The sequence below is a fragment of the Panicum virgatum genome, chromosome 3N (genome assembly GCF_016808335.1).
Source record: "Panicum virgatum strain AP13 chromosome 3N, P.virgatum_v5, whole genome shotgun sequence".
Classification (NCBI taxonomy): domain Eukaryota; kingdom Viridiplantae; phylum Streptophyta; class Magnoliopsida; order Poales; family Poaceae; genus Panicum; species Panicum virgatum.
Window position 1 is genome coordinate 32,954,946 of NC_053147.1, and position 22,080 is coordinate 32,977,025.

At 44.5% G+C, this 22,080-nt stretch overlaps 1 protein-coding gene across 1 annotated transcript; it reads left to right on the forward strand.

Annotated features, from left to right (window-relative positions):
- The first annotated feature begins 14,949 nt into the window (after positions 1-14,949).
- Positions 14,950-16,047, forward strand: LOC120665746. The gene is made up of 2 exons (XM_039945407.1): positions 14,950-15,451; positions 15,616-16,047. Exons 1-2 carry the CDS (start codon positions 14,992-14,994, stop codon positions 15,969-15,971), a joined length of 816 nt encoding a protein of 271 aa, XP_039801341.1. The 5' UTR covers positions 14,950-14,991; the 3' UTR covers positions 15,972-16,047.
- Positions 16,048-22,080: the final 6,033 nt, after the last annotated feature.

Genomic DNA, 22,080 nt, shown 5'->3' on the forward strand with positions numbered 1-22,080 from the left:
GGCCAGCCGGGGCACTACGCCAACGCTTGCCCCCGGAAGGCGCAGGCGGGACAGCAGGGGCGCCCAGCTCAGCCCAGGGCGCCAGCACAGGGCAGGGTGAACCACGTGACGGCCGAGTCAGCGGCCGAGGCTCCCAACATGGTTATTGGTACGTTCATGGTTAATTCATATCCAGCTACAGTGCTTTTTGATACTGGTGCTACGCATTCCTTCATTACTCAGTCTTTTGTCGAGCATCATGGTATTCATACTAGCACATTAAAGAGGTGCCTGTTAGTATCTTCACCGGGAGGACAGTTGAGGTCTCACACTTACTGCCCGAGAGTCAGTGTTTCTTTGAGGGGAGTAGAGTTCTGTACTGATCTGATGGTGCTAGACACCAAGGGCATTGATGTCATTCTGGGAATGGAGACTCTGGCCAAGTGGGGAGTTCGGATAGATTGTGCTCAGAGGACAGTCTTGCTATCAGCTTCCAGCGGCCAAGAGGTTGTTATCAGTGCAGTAGAGCCTTCTGGATTTCTTCATCAGATGGAGGCTAGGCCCACGGACGGTATTCGCGTGGTGTCTGAATTCCCGGATGTCTTTCCGGATGATTTGCCAGGTATGCCGCCTGAACGCGCCATTGAGTTTTGTATTGATCTCTTGCCTGGCACAGCTCCTATTGCAAAGCGGCCCTACCGTATGGCACCCATAGAGCATGAAGAAGTAAAGAAGACTATTGATGAGTTGCTAGCCAAGGGCTATATCCGTCGCAGCTTCTCTCCTTGGGCTTTTCCGTTGTTGCTGGTAGATAAGAAGGATGGCTCGAAGAGGATGTGTGTCGATTATCGGGAGCTGAATGCAGTCACTATCAAGAACAAGCATCCACTGCCCCGTATTGAGGATCTCTTTGATCTGCTTCGAGGTGCTCGTATATTCTCGAAGATTGATCTTCGTTCGGGTTATTTTCAGCTGAGGATCCGTCCTGGGGATATTCCGAAGACGGCATTCACCTGCAAGTACGGGCTATATGAGTATACAGTCATGTCTTTCGGCTTGACTAATGCCCCGGCTTACTTTATGCATCTGATGAACATGGTTTTCATGGATTATCTGGATGTCTTTGTGGTGATTTTCATTGATGATATTCTGATCTTCTCCAAGACAGAAGAAGAGCATGAGGAGCATCTGAGACTCGTATTGCAGAGACTGAGAGAGCATCAGTTGTATGCCAAGTTCAGCAAGTGCGAGTTCTGGATTGACGAGGTTCCATTCCTCGGTCATGTTATCTCTCAGGGAGGCATTGCTGTTGATCCAAGCAAGGTGAAGGATGTGCTCGAGTGGGAGACACCGCAGACAGTAAAGGAAGTCAGGTCCTTCTTGGGCTTAGCAGGATATTATCGGAGGTTCATTGAGAATTTCTCCAAGATCGCGAAGCCTTTGACTTCTTTGCTAGAGAAGAATGTGGCTTTCGTATGGACTGATGAGCGTCAGATGGCCTTTGATGAGCTGAAGAAAAGGTTGACTACGGCGCCAGTCCTGACTCTGCCAGACCAGACGAAGAGGTTCACGGTATATTGTGATGCTTCGAAGGATGGTCTTGGGTGTGTTCTGATGCAGGAGGGCAGAGTGATAGCTTATGCTTCACGGCAGCTACGCCGGCATGAGCTGAATTATCCTACTCATGATCTTGAGTTAGCCGCAGTTGTGCATGCTCTGAAGATTTGGAGGCATTACTTGTATGGGCAGCGGTGTGATATCTACACTGATCACAAGAGCCTCAAGTATATTTTCACGCAGAATGAGCTGAACATGCGGCAGAGAAGATGGCTAGAGTTGGTCAAGGACTATGATCTGGAGATTCACTATCACCCGGGCAAGGCCAATGTTGTAGCAGATGCTCTGAGCAGAAGAAGTTATGTCAACATGGCCGTGGCTTTCCAGATGCCTCCAGAGTTATGCGAGGAGTTCGAGCAGTTGAGTCTGGGCTTCTTGCATCATACCTCCAGTGCAGCATTTGAGGCAGTACCGACTCTAGAGGCAGAGATCCGGCAGCATCAGAAAGATGATGAGAAGCTGCAGGAGATTCGTGAGTTGCTTAAGAAGGGCAAGGCTCCTCATTTCAGAGAGGATGATCAGGGTACCTTGTGGTACAAGAACCGGATCTGCGTGCCTGATGTGCATGATCTTCGGAAGTTGATTCTGAGTGAGGCCCATGATACAGCTTACTCTATTCATCCGGGCAGCACGAAGATGTACTATGATCTGAAGGAACGTTTCTGGTGGTATGGGATGAAGCGTTCAGTGGCAGAGTACGTGGCTATTTGTGACACCTGTCAGCGTGTCAAGGCTGAGCATCAGAGGCCAGCAGGTCTATTACAGCCTTTGAAGATTCCAGAGTGGAAATGGGAGGAAATCACTATGGACTTCATTGTTGGATTGCCTCGTACTCAGAAAGGGTACAACTCCATTTGGGTAGTAGTGGATCGTCTGACGAAGGTTGCTCACTTCATTCCAGTGAACACTACTTACTCCGGTGCTAGACTTGCAGAGTTGTACATCTCTCGGATTGTCTGCTTGCATGGTGTGCCGAAGAAGATTATATCTGATAGAGGGTCTCAGTTCACTTCTCGTTTCTGGGAGCAGCTCCATGATTCGTTGGATACGAAGCTGCGTTTCAGTACGGCTTATCACCCTCAGACAGATGGGCAGACAGAGAGAACCAACCAAGTGTTGGAGGATATGCTGAGAGCTTGTGCTATTCAGTATGGTACTAGTTGGGATAAGTGCCTGTCATTTGCTGAGTTCTCATATAACAACAGCTATCAGGCCAGTCTAAAGAAGTCCCCATTTGAGGCATTGTATGGCAGAAAATGCAGGACTCCTCTCTATTGGGATCAGATTGGTGAAAAGCAGCTCTTCGGTCCTGAGATCATAGATGATGCAGAGCAGATGGTTCAGGCTGTGCGGGAAAATCTGAGGATTGCACAGAGCAGACAGAAGAGCTATGCAGATGGCAAACGGAGGGACCTGACTTTCAGTGTCGGTGATTATGTGTATCTGAAGGTGTCTCCGATGAGAGGAATCCGCAGATTTAATGTCAAAGGGAAGTTAGCACCTCGGTATGTGGGGCCATTCAAGGTGCTAGAGCGGAAAGGCGAAGTTGCTTATCGCCTGGAGTTACCTCTCAGTCTCTCGGGAGTTCATGATGTCTTCCATATATCTCAGCTGAAGAGGTGTTTGCGAGTACCCGAGGAGCAGGCACCCCTGGATGGAGTAGATGTCCAGGAGGATCTGACTTATACTGAGCATCCGGTGAAGATTCTGGAGACATCAGAGAGGGTTACTCGGAACAAGCGCATCAAGATGTGCAGAGTTCAGTGGAGTCACCACAGTGAAGCTGAGGCTACATGGGAGCGAGAAGATGAGTTGAAGAAGACATATCCAGATCTCTTTGCTAGCCAGCCCAGCTAAATCTCGGGGACGAGATCTCTTTAAGGGGGTAGGGTATGTAACACCCTAACTTTAAATTTCTGTATTTAGTAATAAATTAAAATGGCTTTATTCTATTTCTAAGGTTTATTGTGTTTAGTAGGGCATTTAATTCAATTTTGTTCTTTAAGTAATTAAAATTTTACCATAGGTTTAAACTTTTGTGTTGCATTCATGCTGGTGCATAGTTTTAATTGTTTGAGTGTGTTTGAATTCAAATTCAAATTTGAATTCAAACTTGTTTGAATTAGAAATTAGAAAGGAAAAGAAATAGAAGAAGAAAAAGGAAAGGAACCCAAAACCCAAAACAAAACTCAAACCCAAACCCCAAGCCCAGTCCAGCCCATCCCTTGCCCGTGGCCCTTTTCTCCCGCATGGGCCCAGCCCTTTTCTCCAACCCGGCCCAGCCTACACGCGCGGCCCACACCCCCTCGGCCCAGTTCACTCCGCTGGCCCAGCCGGCCTCCCCGCGCAACGGCCCGTCCCGCGCGCACGCTCACGCCCGCGCCGCTCGCCCCGTTTCTCCCTCTGCCACGCCGGGCCCGCGCGTCAGCCCCCTCTTCTCCCCTTCCTTCCCGGCTCCGCAACGGCCCCCGAGATCACCGGCGAGGTCGCCGGGATCCTAATCCCGCGGCGCCCCGCCGCAATCCCCGCCCGGCCTCCTTTAAACGCCCAGGCCGCACCCCCTGCACCCTATCCTCCCTAGAGCGCTGCCTTCCCCCTCGCTCCGCACCGCTCCGCCGCGCTGAGTCCCTTGCGCCGCCGCGAACCAGTCACTCCACGGCCCCCCCAGCCTCGGCCAACCACCGCTGGATCCCCACCTCGCGCCCAAGGCCAAGCCTGAGCTCGCTTGCCCCGGTTCGAGACGCACCCGCACCGGATTTCGGCTCGACCACCACCGCCGGTAAGCTGTTCCGCCGGTGCAATTTCTCATCGCCAGAGGCCCTCGGCCCTTCCTAACCCCTCGCTCGGCTTCGCAGCGCCACCACTCGTCGATCCGTGCGGCCCAGGAGCCCGGAGTAGCCCAGCACCGCCCGGACCGCGACCTCCATCCAGCGTCTCCGCCTGATCTCGCCGCCGACTCGTCCTACGTCGCGCCCTTGCCGTTTCAGGCCCTCGGTGAGCACCCCAAGGCCCCTTCGTGCTTTTGCGCTAGTTGCTTAGGTCTGTAGCGCACCCCTGAGGCCGCGCGAGCTCGCCCCGGCGATGCCCCGCCGGGTTCGCCCGCCATCTCCGCCGTGCACGGCGTCCCGCGGCCCAATCCTTTCCCCTGAGCGCCCCAGTGGCTTGCGCGTGCCACGGGCTTGCCCCACGACCAAAACCCGGCCCGAAGTGACCCCTGGAGCGCCGTTTTGGCCTTCCCCGTCGAGCTTGCCGCCGCGGAGCAGAGCTCCGGCGAGCTCCGCCGCCGCCCGCGCGCCCTTCTGTTCTCAGCCATCGGATCCAAAAGCGATGGCCACGATTAGATCAACCCCCCATTCAGATCCAGGCCGCCAGATCGCGATCCAACGGCCAATATCCTAGGATACCGTTTCGCTGTGGCAATTTTGTTAAAGAACCCCCCAGTTCTCCCAGAATCAACCCGCAGTCCACCTATTTTGAAAAATAATCGCAGATAGGCCCAAAACTTTGCAAGAACACCCCTGAGCTTCCTAGAATTTGAACCCGCCGTCCAGGCTTAGTCTTTTTGCGTGTTAGCCCCTGGATCTTTTCAGTATTTATGTTTAGGCCCTCGGTTTTAGCAGAAAAGCCCCTGAAACTCCAGTTTTCTTACAAATAAGCCCCTAGAACTTGTTTTTAGCCCAGAAAATGCGTTTTAGCTCCGTTTTTAGCGTTCTTTATATCCACGCGATCGTTGTAACGCGTAGAATAGTTTTAGCTTAGTTTTTCTTGTTGTTTTTATGTATTGATGTACTGTTTCTTAGCTTTTCGTTAGTGTTTGCTTGTATGCTTATTTTTGTTATGCATTGTTTTGGCCATGTGTTCGTGAGTAGACGTTGATCCATCTGAGGAGCCTCAGTACCAGTACCCGGAGCAGCCGTCTTCGGAGCAGTTTGAGCAGCAGCCAGAGCAGTACGAGGAAGGCAAGTATAACATGAACAACCTATCACTTTAATTACAATTTCATACTGCATTTTAATACTGTATGCCTATAAGGATTTCCTAGCCACTTTATATCCTTTATATATACCTATGGGTTGCATTTTGGTTAGTTGTGCTAGGTTGCTGCGCTATAACACACTTTGGTCCTTTATAATTAATTTGATTAATGGTTTACTTGAACTTAATTCTGAGAGTGGCACTCTGTGTGGCTTGAGTGGCTCACGTCTCGTTAAAAGATGTTTTTGTAGAAACATGGTTTAGGGGGCCAGCACGGTGCTTAGTGCTTGGTTGGCCACTCTCCATAAGGACCGGTTCATAGAGCGACAACCTGGGACAACAGCGCTACCACAAGGCTAGAATGGGATAGACTTGGCGTAATAATTAGATCCTTTTGGTTTGGAGTAACTTACCTGCGGGGCAAGAGTAGTAAGCTTCAATGGTCCCTGCTCCTCCGGCTTGGTCTGTGCTTGGATTGCGCTCCTGTGCTTGTACCCCCGGAGGTGGGCCCCATCGTCGCCGACCTAACTCTCGCGGTTACGCCTTACCAACGGGATTCTTTTTAAAGGCCTCGTAGTGAGTCGCTGGCCATCTCACCTAAGGAAGTGTGATGAACAACTGGCGTAGCTCACGACTTGTGGGTAAAGATGTGCAACCTCTGCAGAGTGTAAAACTGGTATACTAGCCGTGCTCACGGTTATGAGCGGCCCAGATCCTCCTTTTGATTAGTGAAGTTATCTCCTTCCGACGAGGGAGGTGCTTCTCGGGGTTACCTTGGTGGCTTGATTTCGGTTTGGTACTCAGTAGTAGTATAATTAATTCTGATTAATTACTATGTAACTGGGTTAATGGTAATTCATCAACTCGTAGTAAATAGCGTTAATAAAATTTTTGCCAACACTTAAAAGCTAATGCAGTTGAGTCAGCCAGCCTAGAGCCTCATAGTTTGTGTTATACTTGTTGAGTACAAGTTGTGTACTCACTCTTGCCTCTTCTCTACTTTTTCCTCTTGGCTACGCTACTGCTGCTCAGTTCCTGCCGACACGAGGGAGTTCGTCCAGCGCTACCAGGACTACGAGGACTTCTAGGTGCTTCGTCTCCCAGTCGACGTCCCTGTGGCGCCCTGCTTCAGCTTTGGAGAGCTTTTACCGTATTTTGTACTTCGCTTCCGCTGTATCAGACATTTTGTCATTATTGTAATAAATAACATTCGTATTTCGCTTTATTATGTCTTTTTACGTGATATGTGCTATGATATACTGTTCATTCTGTTGTATATACGTGTGACTTGATCCTGGCACGTATATGATTGCTCGGTTTATGTTCTTTTATAAACCGGGTGTTACACTAAGTACATGAGTAAACCAATAATCTGCGAATATCTCAATTAATCTTTGGCAATTTTCCTGTTCTTTCTCAACATCACACTAGGGTCATAAGGTGTTGGAGAAAGCTTGCTGTCGATATAGTCAAAACGGCTCAAGACCTTTTCCACATAATGAGATTGTGAAAGAGTAATCCCATTCTCAACCTTAATAAGCTTGATGTTAAGGATAACATCAGCTTCTCCTAGATCCTTCATATCAAAGTTCTTTGAAAGAAATGACTTGGCCTTATTGATCACATCAATGTTTGTGCCAAAGATCAGTATGTCATCTACATACAAGCATAATATCACTCCTCCACTCCCACCATAGCGATAGTACACACATCTATCAGCCTCATTAATGACAAAGCCCACAGAAGTTAAAGTTCTGTCGAACTTCTCATGCCATTGCTTAGGTGCTTGTTTCAACCCATACAAAGACTTCAAAAGCTTACACACCTTGCTTTCTTGACCTTTCATTACAAATCCATCAAGCTGATCCATATAGATCTCCTTATCCAACTCTCCATTTAGGAAAGCTGTCTTAACATCCATCTGATGAATGATAAGACCATATGAGGCAGCCAAGGAAATTAATGCTCGAATAGTGGTCAATCTAGCGACAGGTGAATAAGTATCAAACAAGTCTTCATCTTCCTTTTGTGTGTACCCTTTAGTAACAAGCCGAGCTTTGTACTTGTCATTAATACCGTCAGACTTAAGTTTTTTCTTGAATATTCACTTATATCCTACTGGCTTGCAACTATAGGGTCGTTCAGTGAGCTCCCATGTTCGATTGGAAAGAATTGAGTCCATCTCACTTTGGACTATTTCTTTCCAATCATCTGCATCTGAAGATGCATATGCCTCTGCAATGGATGTGGGAGTATTGTCCACAAGGTACACAGTGAAATCGTCACCAAAGGATTTTCTCTTGCTCCTTCTAGGAACTTCACTGTCATCCTTCTCTAGGACATGCTCATGTTCATCGGATTTTTTAGAAGACTCGATAGGTACCGCAGGTTAAGGAGTTATCTCTGTCGAAAATCTAGAATTGCTATGCATATCTTTCATAGGAAAAATATTCTCAAAAAATATTGCATCACGAGATTCCATAATAGTATCAACATACACATCTGGTATCTCAGATTTAACCACTAAGAATCTATAAGCAATGCTCCTCTGAGCATATCCTGATGAGGACATGACCAATACGCATATGACCAAGGCCCAAGCGAAGATAGAGTTCAAAGCCCAATCCACATTGAAGTCCGATTTATTCGCGAGTCCGGTTCGGACTGCAGGAGCAGGCCTCACGAAAACGGACGCCCAGACCACATACGGGCTTCGTTTTGGGAGTTCTATATATCGTTGGAAAGCTAAGGAGATAAGATTTCCAACCCAACTGATCCCATATCAAAATACGCTCAGAGTCGACGGGAATCGTCGAAACAACATGACGACCAGAATCTGCCTGGATGCAGCGACGCCAGTTTTTGGGCCCGAAGGCCTTGTACTCCCTAGGGTTGCCCGGCCACCCCCTTGGCCGCCCCCCTAGCCTCTCTCTTCTATATACACAGCAGCCGCCATTAGGTTACTTGGGTTTTGCTTAGATTCATTCTGTCAAGAACAGTTGTCGCCGTTCATCGGTTTGTGAAACCCCAACTTGTGAGATTAATCAATCATCTGCAGAGTCACTCTATTTGAGCTGCGTTTCTTTCGAGTTCTTGCTTGTGTTCTTCGTTGTGCTTGCAGGGATTAGCCTTCTTGGCGAGGTCAACCGGGTTGTGACACGGTTGATAACCAGAGGAGTTGTGGTGCTAAGATTGCTGGATTCGGGTTTTAGGATCTGAAGCCGGATCGGTGTGTCTCGCTCCGCCTACAACGAGAGTTATCTAGAACCTGACGGAAGATCGGGAACCCATGTCCCCATTATTTGGTATTCAGAGACTCAGGTTTACTGTCAGGTTTCACATCTATCTTTAGTTTCATCAATTTCGCCATTGTCCCACAGTCCACCAAAAAGCCCTAGAAAATTTTGTGTTCGTGTTGTTTTCCCATCCCATTAGCCCTTTTAAGCCATTACATATTTTGATATCGGAGTCCGCATCATTGAGTTTGTGTCCATAGTCGTGGTCTTGTTGCTGGTTTAGATCGAGTTCTTAGATTGGTTTGAGTTTTGCATCGTGTCACCGTGTCCTTTTCCATCTCGTCATCACGTCCGGTTCGGACTTGTTTCTGTCCAGTTCGGTATTTTGTTGATATCTCTCACATACGAACTCGGATTTTTGTGTTCTAGTACTTTCTGGAAAGCTTGTGAAATTATCTACAACTTAATAAATTGTGAGAATTCCAGAAAACATAGTTATCTGCGCCTAATCTGTATTGGAAGCCAATCTGTTGGTTACCCAGAAATTTCTGAGTAGTCTGTATTTCGGGGTCAATATCTTCTACTTCCTTTATCCAAAAGAGACTTTCCATATATTGAAAAGAAAGATAAAAAGAGTATCTACAACTTTCGTGTTGTAAGTTTTCGTGTTTGGGGTCTCTAAATTTGTCAAACAGACTGTATAAGTTTATGTAGCAAATCTGTAATTTACAGACAACAATTTTGTGATAGTGTGGAGTTGTCTCTTGCTCTTGTGGCACTTTTGAATAGAAAAAGAAAGAAAGAAAAAGGCAAGTGCATAAAAAAGAGCCGCACAAAAAAAAAGAAAAAAAATCAGAAGTGCTTGCATCCTTTTGTGTCCTTTGTGCTTGGTATATGTCGCTTGCTTGCTTGAACTAGTTCTAGGAACACGTTTAGGCCAGCAACATTGATAAGTACTTTGGATATTTATTCAATTTTTGCTATCTGATTTTCAATTGTGCTAATCCTTGCTACTAAATAAAGCCCCCCGAAGCTCCACATATTACTTCAGATCAGTACACCCAAAGGATCTTGCAATCTTGGTACCACTTCCTCACAGGTATCACGAACCAGCCACCGGTTGTACCATCCTCTGCTTTGTATTGGTAAGAACACTTGTAAGAGCTTGGTAAGACGTGCGAGATTGTGTTTCCACCATCCACATCCACATATAGTAGTTGATAGGGATAACCTTTTTGTGTTTTCTCTTGTCTACTTACTAACAATGTCAGGAAACACTGAGATTGCTCAACGAGTGTTGAGTTCTCAAATGGAGAAAGTGGAGCAAAATCAATTCAACAATTTGTTCCAGACTTTCTTTGCCGTGATGGAACGACGTTGCCGAGTCATCATTGATGGTGAGACTTGCACCAACCTTGCAAGTTTAGAGCTAGTCGAGAAGCTTGGTCTGACCACAAAGCCACATCCACATCCATACTACATGCAATGGGTAAATTCTTACGATAAGATTAAGGTAACTGAAATTGCACATATTGAATTTAGCATTGGTTTTTACAAGAGTAGTGCTAATTTTGATATAGTACCCATGCAAGCATGTCATTTATTGCTAGGAACGCCATGGATTAATATAAATGATGTGGTACATAAAAAGGTTGCAAATAGATATTCTTTCAACTACAATGGAAGAAAAATTACACTTAAATCTATGACTGCAACTGAAATTTTAGAAGCCGATCTTGAAAGAGCAGAGAGAAGAAAGAATGAGCCTTTTAGAAAAGAATGGATTATTTCAGATGTTACAGTGTCTTCCTCTAAATCTGATTTTGTACAAATTAAAGATATCGCTTTGTCTTCTGTTGGACCTAATATTTTGCAGCATGTATCTAAAACAGAAGACAAGGTGATAGAGAAGGAACAGGTAATTGTCTCAGGTAAGAGCTCTCTTGATGTGCTGAATTTGTCCACCACTCATGCTATAATAGAGCAACATTTAGTGGACACCAAATCTGAATTGACTTTGTCACATGATAAATATTCTACTAAATTTGGTGATAAAGAAGAGTTGTGTGATAGTTCTATGTTTATCCCTGTGCCACAACTTGTGAAGGAAATTGATCCTTTTATTTTGGAACCAAAGACTTATGCTAAAAATAAACATTTGATTCCAATTGCTACAGAAAAGGATGAAAGGACATTGTTGTCTTCTTTAAATACTTTGGGTTATATAGAGTTTGATACTTTGTGTGCACTTAGTAGTTTGGAGGAGAAATTTAATTGTGTTGGATTGCCATGGTTATCTCGATGTACATATCACTTTATTGGCAATTATAATTGTAAAGGAGAGTACATGGTGCATCGTGTTTATATGTGTTCAAATCTGAAATCTCCTTTTGCTATGCAACAATTAGATGAAAAAGAGGGCTATTTTAAGACTAATCCTATCACGCAGAGTTCCTCTTGTTCTTCTTTGTTTGTTTTGTCACAACAGGTTCAATTTCAAGAAGGGGACCAACGCAGGATCATGTCAAGAATGGGAACAACTACTTCCGCAAGCATCAGCGACTTTGAGTCGAGGACGACTCAAAACCAAGAAGGGGAGAATGATGAGGACATGACCAATACGCATATGACCAAGGCCCAAGCGAAGATAGAGTTCAAAGCCCAATCCACATTGAAGTCCGATTTATTCGCGAGTCCGGTTCGGACTGCAGGAGCAGGCCTCACGAAAACGGACGCCCAGACCACATACGGGCTTCGTTTTGGGAGTTCTATATATCGTTGGAAAGCTAAGGAGATAAGATTTCCAACCCAACTGATCCCATATCAAAATACGCTCAGAGTCGACGGGAATCGTCGAAACAACATGACGACCAGAATCTGCCTGGATGCAGCGACGCCAGTTTTTGGGCCCGAAGGCCTTGTACTCCCTAGGGTTGCCCGGCCACCCCCTTGGCCGCCCCCCTAGCCTCTCTCTTCTATATACACAGCAGCCGCCATTAGGTTACTTGGGTTTTGCTTAGATTCATTCTGTCAAGAACAGTTGTCGCCGTTCATCGGTTTGTGAAACCCCAACTTGTGAGATTAATCAATCATCTGCAGAGTCACTCTATTTGAGCTGCGTTTCTTTCGAGTTCTTGCTTGTGTTCTTCGTTGTGCTTGCAGGGATTAGCCTTCTTGGCGAGGTCAACCGGGTTGTGACACGGTTGATAACCAGAGGAGTTGTGGTGCTAAGATTGCTGGATTCGGGTTTTAGGATCTGAAGCCGGATCGGTGTGTCTCGCTCCGCCTACAACGAGAGTTATCTAGAACCTGACGGAAAATCGGGAACCCACGTCCCCATTATATCCTAGAAAGACACAATCCACTGTCTTAGGTCCCAACTTGCACTTCTTTGGAATAAGCACATTAACTTTCGCTAAGCACCCCCACGTGCGCAGATAAGAAAGTGATGGTTTTCTCTCATTCCACATCTCATATGGAGTTTGATCTTGATTCTTGTTTGGAACTTTATTCAAGACATGACACGAAGTCAATACAGCCTCCCCCCACCATGCCTTAGAAAGACCAGCTGTGTCTAACATGGAGTTAACCAAGTCAGTCACCGTGCGGTTTTTCCTCTCGGCAATCCTGTTTGATTCGGGAGAATAGGGAGGCGTCCTCTCATGAATAATTCCATGCTCCTCAAAAAATTCATCAAATATTTTGGGAAAATACTCGGCACCACGATCTGACCTTAGACGCTTGATCTTTCTCTCTAGTTGATTCTGAACATCAACTTTATAGATTTTAAAGTAGTCTAACGCCTCGTCCTTAGTTCGCAACAAATAAACATAGCAAAATGTAGTCGCATCGTCAATTAACGTCATGAAATATCTTTTCCCACCTTTTGTCAACACACCATTCGTCTCACATAGATCAGAATGTATGAGTTCTAGAGGTGCCAAGTGTCTATCCTCAGCAGCCTTGTGAGGCTTCCGAGGTTGCTTTGATTGCACACAACTATGGCACTTAGAACCTTTAGCAATGGTGAATTTCGGAATTAAACACATGCTGGAAAGCCGAGACATCAAACCAAAATTAACATGACATAAACGTGAATGCCAAACACTCGCATCATTGCTAACGTTGCCACAAATATGGTTCACCGACTTATTACAAAATTCAGCAAGAGAAAAATGGAACAAGCCTCCGCAATCATAGCCTTTACCAACGAATTGTCCATGTTTCGACACGACAAATTTAATGGACTCTAACACTACCTTAAACCCATCCTTGCATAGGACTAACCCGCTGACCAGATTCTTGTTGATAGTGGGCACATGCTGCACGTTCCTCAACTGCACAATCTTCCCCGAAGTAAACTTCAGATCTACCATACCAACACCATGAATAGAAGCATGTGAATCGTTCCCCATCAGCACGGAGAAGTCCTGGACGGTTTGGTAAGAAGAAAACATAGAGATGTCAGCACACACATGAACATTAGCACCCGTATCAAACCACCAACTCGTGGATTGAAAAACTGAAAGAACTGTAGGTAAATTACCGTACTCGTCTCCAGTATTGCTTATGGTCACCATGTTGACATCCTTGGACTCATTTGGTTTCTTGGCCCTGCGGTCTGCCCGATCTGGGCACTCCTTGGAGAAGTGTCCAAGCTTACCACATGCATAGCATTTTTCCAAAGTTTTGTTCTTCTTCTTCTTGAAGGTAGTGGTCTTGTTAGGCTTGCTGTTCCCTTTGTTCTTTCCATGTGGGAACTTTTGGACTAGATTGGCGCTGGACTGGCCTTGATCTCCTTTCTCAGGCACGTCCTTCTTCCGAGCCTTTTCCTCAACATCAAGAGTCGCTACCAAATTTTCAACTGATATCTCCTCTCTTGTGTTTCAGAGTTGTGGCAAAGTTCGTCCACTGGGGAGGCAACTTTGCAATAATGCATCTAGCCACAAACTTGTCGGGAATAGGACACTTAAGGAGATCAAGATCTTTGACAATGCACTGCACCTCATGCGCCTGTTCCACCACAGAACGGTTATTCATCATCCTGTTGTCATGAAAACTCTACATGAGGTACGGTTCATCACCCGCATCTGTTGCATCATATTTTGCAACCAGAGCATCCCACAGCGTCTTTGCCTCTGTCTCATCAATGTACACACTGACTAATCCATCTGACAGATTGCTAATGATACATCCGACAAAGAGATTATTGGCCTCATCGTACTTCTTCTGCTCTTCAGCAGTAAGTACGCCCTCAGGCTTGCCAAGTCTCATGTCCCAGATGTGCATAGCAGTAAACCAAAGGCGAACCTTGGACTTCCATATCTTAAAGTTCACGCCAGTAAATTTTTCTGGTCTCAGTGACTCAGCGAAACCAGCCATTGTTAAATCAACAGATTACCTATAATAAAGTTTTTGGATTGTTGGAAAAATATACAACTGTAAGTTTAAATTTCGAACTAGATTTATCATGACGAGAATTAAACCTAGCATGTATGACTCTAACATACTAGACAGTACGTATATCATAAACATGATTTCAGAAAACATGATTATGAAACAGATCTGATCACAAAATACGTACTGTGCGGGAGCCGTCGGGAAGACGAAAGGCGCAGACGAGACGAAGACGGTCCTTCGAACAGAGCGCAACAACCGGCGTTGCAGACGACGGTACGCCGCAGCTCCTGACTTGGACGGAGGACGAGTCGTGGCGAAGAAGATGAGCAGTAGGGCTTAGCGCTTCCCAAAAATCTTATTCTCCCTCTCCTGGTGCAGGATCACAAGAGCGAGCGGTTCCGGAGACCTGCTTTCCCGTTCGCCGGTGCACGCCGGCGCTCGGGATGGAGAAGACTGGTGGCGGCGCAACAACGAGAGGAGGCAAAACCCTAACTCAGATTAGATCTTTTTGTGAATTCCCAAACCTTGGGGACTCCACGTATAGCGATGTATGGTTCACTTTTCCCATGAGGGAGGTGGTCTGTATTTATTTAAAGGGAGAAAAACCTCTTACACCCTCGTCCATTAGCAATACGGGACTAATAGATGGTGTACCTCCTCTTAGCGCTAATGGGACTTTGAGATTTATTAGGATTATTTATATGGGTCAAGCCCATAAATCTAACAACACCTGAGATACAAGGGCACCGAGCGCCACGTCTCCCTGACATCGCCGGCGCCGGACATGGCTGTGCTAGAGCTACACTTCGTCCGGAGCTGCTACCACTACCCCAGCCGCGATGACGCGGACAGGACGCGGGTGCTGTTCTGGCTGTCCGTCCGGAGCTTCACCAACGCCAGGGTCCTCAAGCTCAGGATGAACAGCCTCGACGACATCGCCGTCGGCAAGGCGAGGCGGGCCGAGCTCCTGTGCACGTTCCGCGACGCCGTGCGCCTGGAGCTGGAAGGCGCGCACCATCCCACCACGAGCAAGGCGGCGGCGGCGGCCCTCGCCAACCTGCTCCGCTGCTGCCCTGTGGTTCGGGAGCTCAGGCTGAAGCTCAGCACTGTGCCATCCAACTCTTTCATCAACAGTCCTGAATACGGCTCGGCATTCTTGGAAAGGAAAGATCGGCTGGACTATGAGAAATCAGTCGACCGCTTCATGCGCCGCAGACTGAATCCTGTGATTGCCACGGATGGTACTGAAAGGCGAAACTGGGCTCCGGCCCCTGTTTGCCCAAAGGAATTTTTCTAATGTCCCATTAACGCACAGCCTCTGGTATATTATTGTCCATTCAAAGTCCACAGCTAGTAGCCACGTGCTGCAATTTGGCCCCCCTTGCTCTTGGGTCACGTTCCGCCACTGCTGACGAACATGATCGGGTTCCTGATGATGATGACATCCCTGGCTTGAGTGGGCACTCGCTCACCTGCTTGCAGAGTAGCCTGAGAAGAATTGGCCTGCAGTTTCGCCTGGAAAATAACTCCAGCTGCTTTGGAACACGGCTGGTAAAATTCTTCACCGCCAATGCAAAGGTTCTTGAAGAAATCTATGTTCACAGCGGCAACCGGAAACTGTGCGAGCACATGAAGCTCAATGTGGAGAGATGGATTGCGACTACCTCATCCAACGTTTGCTTCAAACGCAAGAACCTCGCAGACAGCTCAATGGGCTTCCCACCAGATTTGCTGTCTTACCACTTGAAAGGCGAAGCTAGATGAATTGCGACTTTTGGTGCTAAAAATATGAAGTTCTGAATTAATGTAAGGATTGGAATAACAAGCTGTCCTTGATGAATGAAACTTTTTTTATTTCATTATTATTCTGTGAAATATTTTTTTGAAATTAAAACAGGTAGTATATGTAATTGAGAAATCTACGCAATGTGCTGGTGCGTGATGTGTGGGAGGTGATATTTTGCTGTGTTCGCTTGGCTATGACTGATGGCTGGTGCTGATTTGTTATGAGAGAACAGTACTGCTGACTGGCTGGTGCTAATTTAGTATGAGAGAACAGTACTGCTGGCTGGTTGGCTGACAAGCCAAGCGAACACAGCAACCATGAATTTTTTGAAGATCAAGCTCAATTCGATATTTGTGAAATTGACAAACTGCAAAAAAGAAAAACGCTAAAGGCAGCATAATATTTTTTTTGTTCTAAAACTTGTCTCGACGATCTTTCTTTGCTGTTTGTCAATTTCATATCGAGCTTCATCTTAAAAATACACATGGACATATATAGTACAATTTCGTGTTTGATTTTAACGTTGGAAAAGATGATTCAATATGCTGTGGGCTATATTTTTGTAATGCTGCAACTGCCGCGATTAATTTTCTTCAAGGTGCCTGTTGGAAACAGAGATTTGAAACTTTGTATCTTACGTCAGAGTGATTTTGTGGCGCCAAAGGACATTCAAATAACTAATGATCAAGTGTTTCTTCAACAATGGATGTGTAGAGAGCACAATTAAATTTATGATGTCAAGTCCATGCATGTTCTTACGTAGCAAGAGAAATTATATCCCTGTCCAAAAGTAGAAGCCAAAAGAAGAACTTGTTTTCGACAGGATGACTCCCACAACCATTTGAAGTGTTGTTCAGCATTGGCTGAACCGAATAAATTAGTATAACCGTTTCTGGAGGAGTATTCAAAAATTTAGGAACCAATTCAAGATGCATGCATCTTCAATTGGTTCCTAAATTTCTGAGCGTTTGCTTCTCTAGTACTCTACAAAGCCATCTTTTGAGTATTTCTGTCCAGTACTGGATTTTAAATTAAGGAGATGAATAAGCTTTTTAACTGGTACTTTGGAGTGGCTTTGTGGCTTCAGCTGATACTTAATGTCGAGAATTCGTGTCTTCAGATTAAAACCCAGTAATAAAAGGAAACCCAATAAGAGATTGTAGAGAGCACAGCGGTCCTCGCCACGGTCATCGCCGCGGCTGAGCCAGTGCTTCTCTTCCTCCTCATATCTTATTCATATTGCTTCACGCAATTCAAACAAAACCTTTAAATGTCTTCAGTTTTTTGCACACATTCCACAAAATGTGCGGGAAGTTATTATCAAACTGATTTGGCACCGTGGTGTTGTAATGTAGGCTAAATTGTGCCAATTGCCAATCATGGCCGAAATTAAAAGGCATCATCCCCAAAATTGCCCACGGATGGCTTGATCAGTCTGTTGGCTTCGTTTGGCTTGGATATACCCTACACCACGTCATCAAATCAGCGGATAAATTGGCAAGGTTCATCGTCGTTGTTCCACGGATAGAACATACTGGGCCGGGCGAGTGGGCGTGCAACCCGTGCGACTGCACGGGGCCCACATTTTCCTAGGGCCCTCCTTTTTTTTTCTTCAGCCCAGTATGCGGGGCTTGGATTCTTGGTCATGTGCAGCAGACGCTTGGATGCTGCAGGTACTGCCGCAAACAGTGCTTTACTGAGGCTGCCTTTGTGAAAAAGTTTGCATAGTAACTATTCCATCGAATTTTCGAACACATGCATAAAGCATTAAATGCAGTTGAAAAAAATAACTAATTACATAGTTTAATTGATTACCACGAGACGAATCTTTTAAACTATTAATCTATGATTAGACATTAATTGTCAAATAACAACGAAATGTGCTACAGTACCTAAACCCAAATTTTTTCACCAACTAAACGCCCCCTGAAACGTTGCAAATCAGAACTGACGACAGGCGATAGCAGAATAAAGTGTTTTTTTATTCTTCAATATCCGACTCAATATCGCATATCAACTAGAGCTATTGATATATTTTATACTAGCAGCTAGCTCTAGTTGTCTAGCTTGCTTGCGTGCTCTAGTCTAATTGCTAATTTTGTTCCCTTTGTCTTTTTATATATATATACATGGTATAAATTGGTCTACACATTTTGTGTTTCAAGATTGAAAATACTCTTCCGTAAATCAGTCCATAAAATATGATTCTAGCCACCAAAAGCATAAAAAATAAAGGTTATGCAATCAGGAATAAATAGGTATAATTTTTCATAATATTTTGATAATAAATTTACCACATCTTATTTTATTTGTCAATTTTTTTATCAATCCAATATGCTCTAGCTCTGAGTTCATACTAGGCCTAGTTTACGCCGGCATGGCCCTTAGAACATATCCCAAACTGTTTGAGTATGCCTCACCTTTGATTCTCCTTTGTGTTGTTTCTAGTGAATTCAGAGGCGGAGCTAGCAAAAAATTCTAGGTGGGGCAGGCCGGCAAGGGGCCGGCGGCGGGGCGCGGCAAGCGAGTTCCCGGCGGCTAGCTGGGGCATATGCCCCACCCTGCGTGATGGGTGGCTCCGCCACTGAGTGAATTTCACATATGTTGTGGCAGCTATGAAATGTTTTTGCAACAATCTTTGGGAACTGTTGGGTGGGAAGCATTTCTTTTCTCCTAATATTCTTTTTTGGCAAGGTCCCAAAAATAATTTTTAGGACTATAGTTTTTGTACCCTTGGAGGTAGATGCTCTTAGCGCTTAGTCGTATGATGAGTTTTTATTTACATTTTGTTTTCCTACTCCCTCCATTGCAAATTAAGCAAATTTATAAAAAAAATGCACAAATATCTACAAACATCAACCTACTTTCATCAGATACACCATTCAGCAATAAACTATTGGCTATGCATTTGTTCGTTACTGATAATGTTAGTATGTTTTTTCATAATTTTTTTCAAAGCTAAATAAGTTCGATTTAGGATAAAACTAGAAGGGAAAAATCCAATTTACACTATCAAACTATCGTAAAAGTCCGATTTTCAACCTTCAACTACAAAACCGGACAATATAAGCCATCCAACTGTCGAAACAGGGCAAATTTGGCTCTTGGATGGTTTTGAATGTGGTTTTACATTTTCTAATTTTCTTTTGAAAATCTAATTAGATCTAAAAATAAAAAGTAATTCATTTTAAGTCAGAAAAATATGAAACTAGGACCAAAATTATTCTAAAAATGTAACCTATCTATTGTTTCTCTATTTGAATCTTAGTTATTAAAAAATAATAGGCATAAGTACAAGTAACCAAATATTATGAACATAAAAAAATTAGATCTGAATACCTGACAAGTATTATGCCAATAGATAGGTTACATTTTTAGAAAACTTTTGATATACATTTCATAATTTTTAACTTAAAATAAATTATTTATGAATTTTTTAGTTTAAAGTTGAATAATTTTAATTCTTAGAAAATAGAAAACCACCTTGAAATCCACCTAAGGGGCTAAATTTACCCAGTTTCAACAGTTGGATGGGCTCTTTTATCCGATTTTGTAGTTGATGGTTGAAAGTCGTATTTTTGTGATAGTTCCAAGGTGTAAACCGGATTTTTTTTCCAAACTAGAATGACTTATAATTCGGAACATATGGGGTATTTGCTAGCAATGATATGATTTATCGGCTAGAGTCTGAAACTTGTAAAACAATGAATGGTTGACGAGTACACACCTCATGCTCATGGACAGGCCCCAATAAAAAACAATTCATATTAGAAAAATAAGTACTTCCACTGATAACTCATCATTAATCAATCATCCCAGATGCCGCTGTACCTGATCGTACACTACCAGGTCACAAGATGCTCGTCCTTAGGGTGTATGTAGTTGGTGAACAAGTTTGGATGTTGATATTGTAGCACGTTTCGTTGTTACTTGTTAAATAATATTTAATTATGGACTAATTAGGCTTAAAAGATTCAGCTCGTGTTAATCAGTTAGATTATGTAATTAGTTATTTTTTTAACAATATTTAATGTTCTATACATGTATCCGAAGATTCGACGTGATGGGTACTGTGCAAAATTTTTGAGGAACTAAACAGACCTTAGTTAATCTAAGCACGTCACTCGAAGACGAACACACTTGCAGTGTGGACGAAAAACTCAGGATCGAAAAGGTGTGCGCACTATCTACCATCCCAGATGCCAGCTACTACTCGCCAAAGGTTTGTGTGCAGCAACCAAATATTCGGCGGCCGTACGCAGCTTTGGTGGCTTCCGCGACTGGCCGTCCCCGTCGACCTTGTCGCGGTCGCTTTGAAAAAGAAAACACGGCCGGAGGCGACGGCGAGATTGTTCCATGGCCGATAGACGACGGCGACGTACGCGTGTCGCTGTCCCTGGCGTACGAACGGACGGATTCGATTAGCGAGGGTTGGGAAGACGACGACTGTCCTGTGATCCTGTCCTGTCCTTTGGAACCGTGAGAGACTACTAGACTAAACTTGCCCAGGAATTCATCATCAGGCAGCAACAACAATTCCAACCTGTCGACAGCTGCGACGGATAGCTGCTTAGCTTATGTATGAGTGGATAGGCTATATAGACACTGCTGCAGAAAATGTTTCTTGGGGCGGGTGGATTGACATTTTTAGGGGCAGGAGCGTCACCCGTCTCTGTCTTGCACAACTAGAAATCAAATTTTCTAGAAGCAAGTACAGGGGCGGGCCATCGCACCAACCACTCCTGAAAACCTTTTTCAGGGGCGGCCCAACCCTTTAGCCGTCCCTGAAAATAGTGTTTTCAGGGGCGGCTGATATCATCACCCGCCCCTGGAAACTCTTTTACAGAGGGCTGCTCAAAGCATGAGCCGCCCCTGAAATTCTTTTCCCGCCAAGACAAAATTTGAAATTCCATATTTTTGTTTCCCGTTTTATTAAACCATTCAAATTTCTGTTTCCCGCCAATTTATTCTAATCTATTTCTCGCTATATTTAATTATTCTAATTTTTGGTTTCCGCCAATTTTCACCTCTAAATCAATTGCACGATTTAATTCAGTTTTTTCAAAATTCTATTTCCGCCAAATTTCCGCTTTATTTGAAAGGATCGATGATGAATATATTTCTTAATAATAACTAATTACAAATTCAACATAAAATCATATAAAAGTATCATTACAGTGCATATCATTAGAGTACAAATATCATGAAAGTGCATTATTAGTGTACAGACTTCATTTACGTTGACTAACGCTACTATTGCCGGCCCGAAGTGCCTGATTGTCCCACTGACGGAGGCTTGCAAATTTTGGGTCGGTTGATAATTCATGCTCAGAGTGAATAAATTCTCCATCTATATGGACCACTTCATGCAAAATGAAGTGACATAAATCGTCGACTATAAAAAGAAGTTGTTGCTCATGGAGTGGACCTTTGTGGAGTGACCGTTGATCTTGAAAATAAGAAATACATTCCAAAATTAGCCCAAGTGTTAGATGCAAACACTTACGATATGCAGTTATGCATCTATCCTAGCAAAGAGTAGATGCTTACCCGTTCGGGATCTTTTGTGTGCCTCCCGAACTCCCTCATGTGCTCGCACACGTAGTATCCACAGTACACGGAACCTGAAGGTTGCTTGTGGCATGGATAGTGTGTGCGCATCACCATATTTTTTTTCCTATCGGGGGGTGTTCTCCTCCTTTGTGCATGTAGTGCCCGTAAGCCCTGTTTTTTAAGAAAAAGAAAAGAAATAAGTAGTTATTTATGTATGCAAAATTCAGCATGAAGTAGAAGTATAGGATAACGATTTTGCTAACATGTTGAAGATGCCCATGAATTCCTTATATCTCTCCGGATCGAAATCAGCGGAGTCTAATACAAGCATGTATCCACGCTTTGGGCTGATCATAAATGCAATCTAATGATTTCTGCAAAAATATCATATATGATTTCTTAGTCAGATATTCGAAGGAAGTGCATATTATACCAAATCATTGAGACTACACTTACTGAAAGTTATATGGTGCCCATATGACATCCTTGTCTTGCCACTGTTGAAACTGATGTGATATGTACGTACCAACTATC

Bases quoted from the DNA above. Each gene is read 5' to 3' on its own strand.
- LOC120665746 (XM_039945407.1), top strand. From the start codon at position 14,992: ATGGCTGTGCTAGAGCTACACTTCGTCCGGAGCTGCTACCACTACCCC. The intron at 15,452-15,615 runs CTGAAAGGCGAA...GTTCCGCCACTG, and splicing joins TGTGATTGCCACGGATGGTA to CTGACGAACATGATCGGGTT.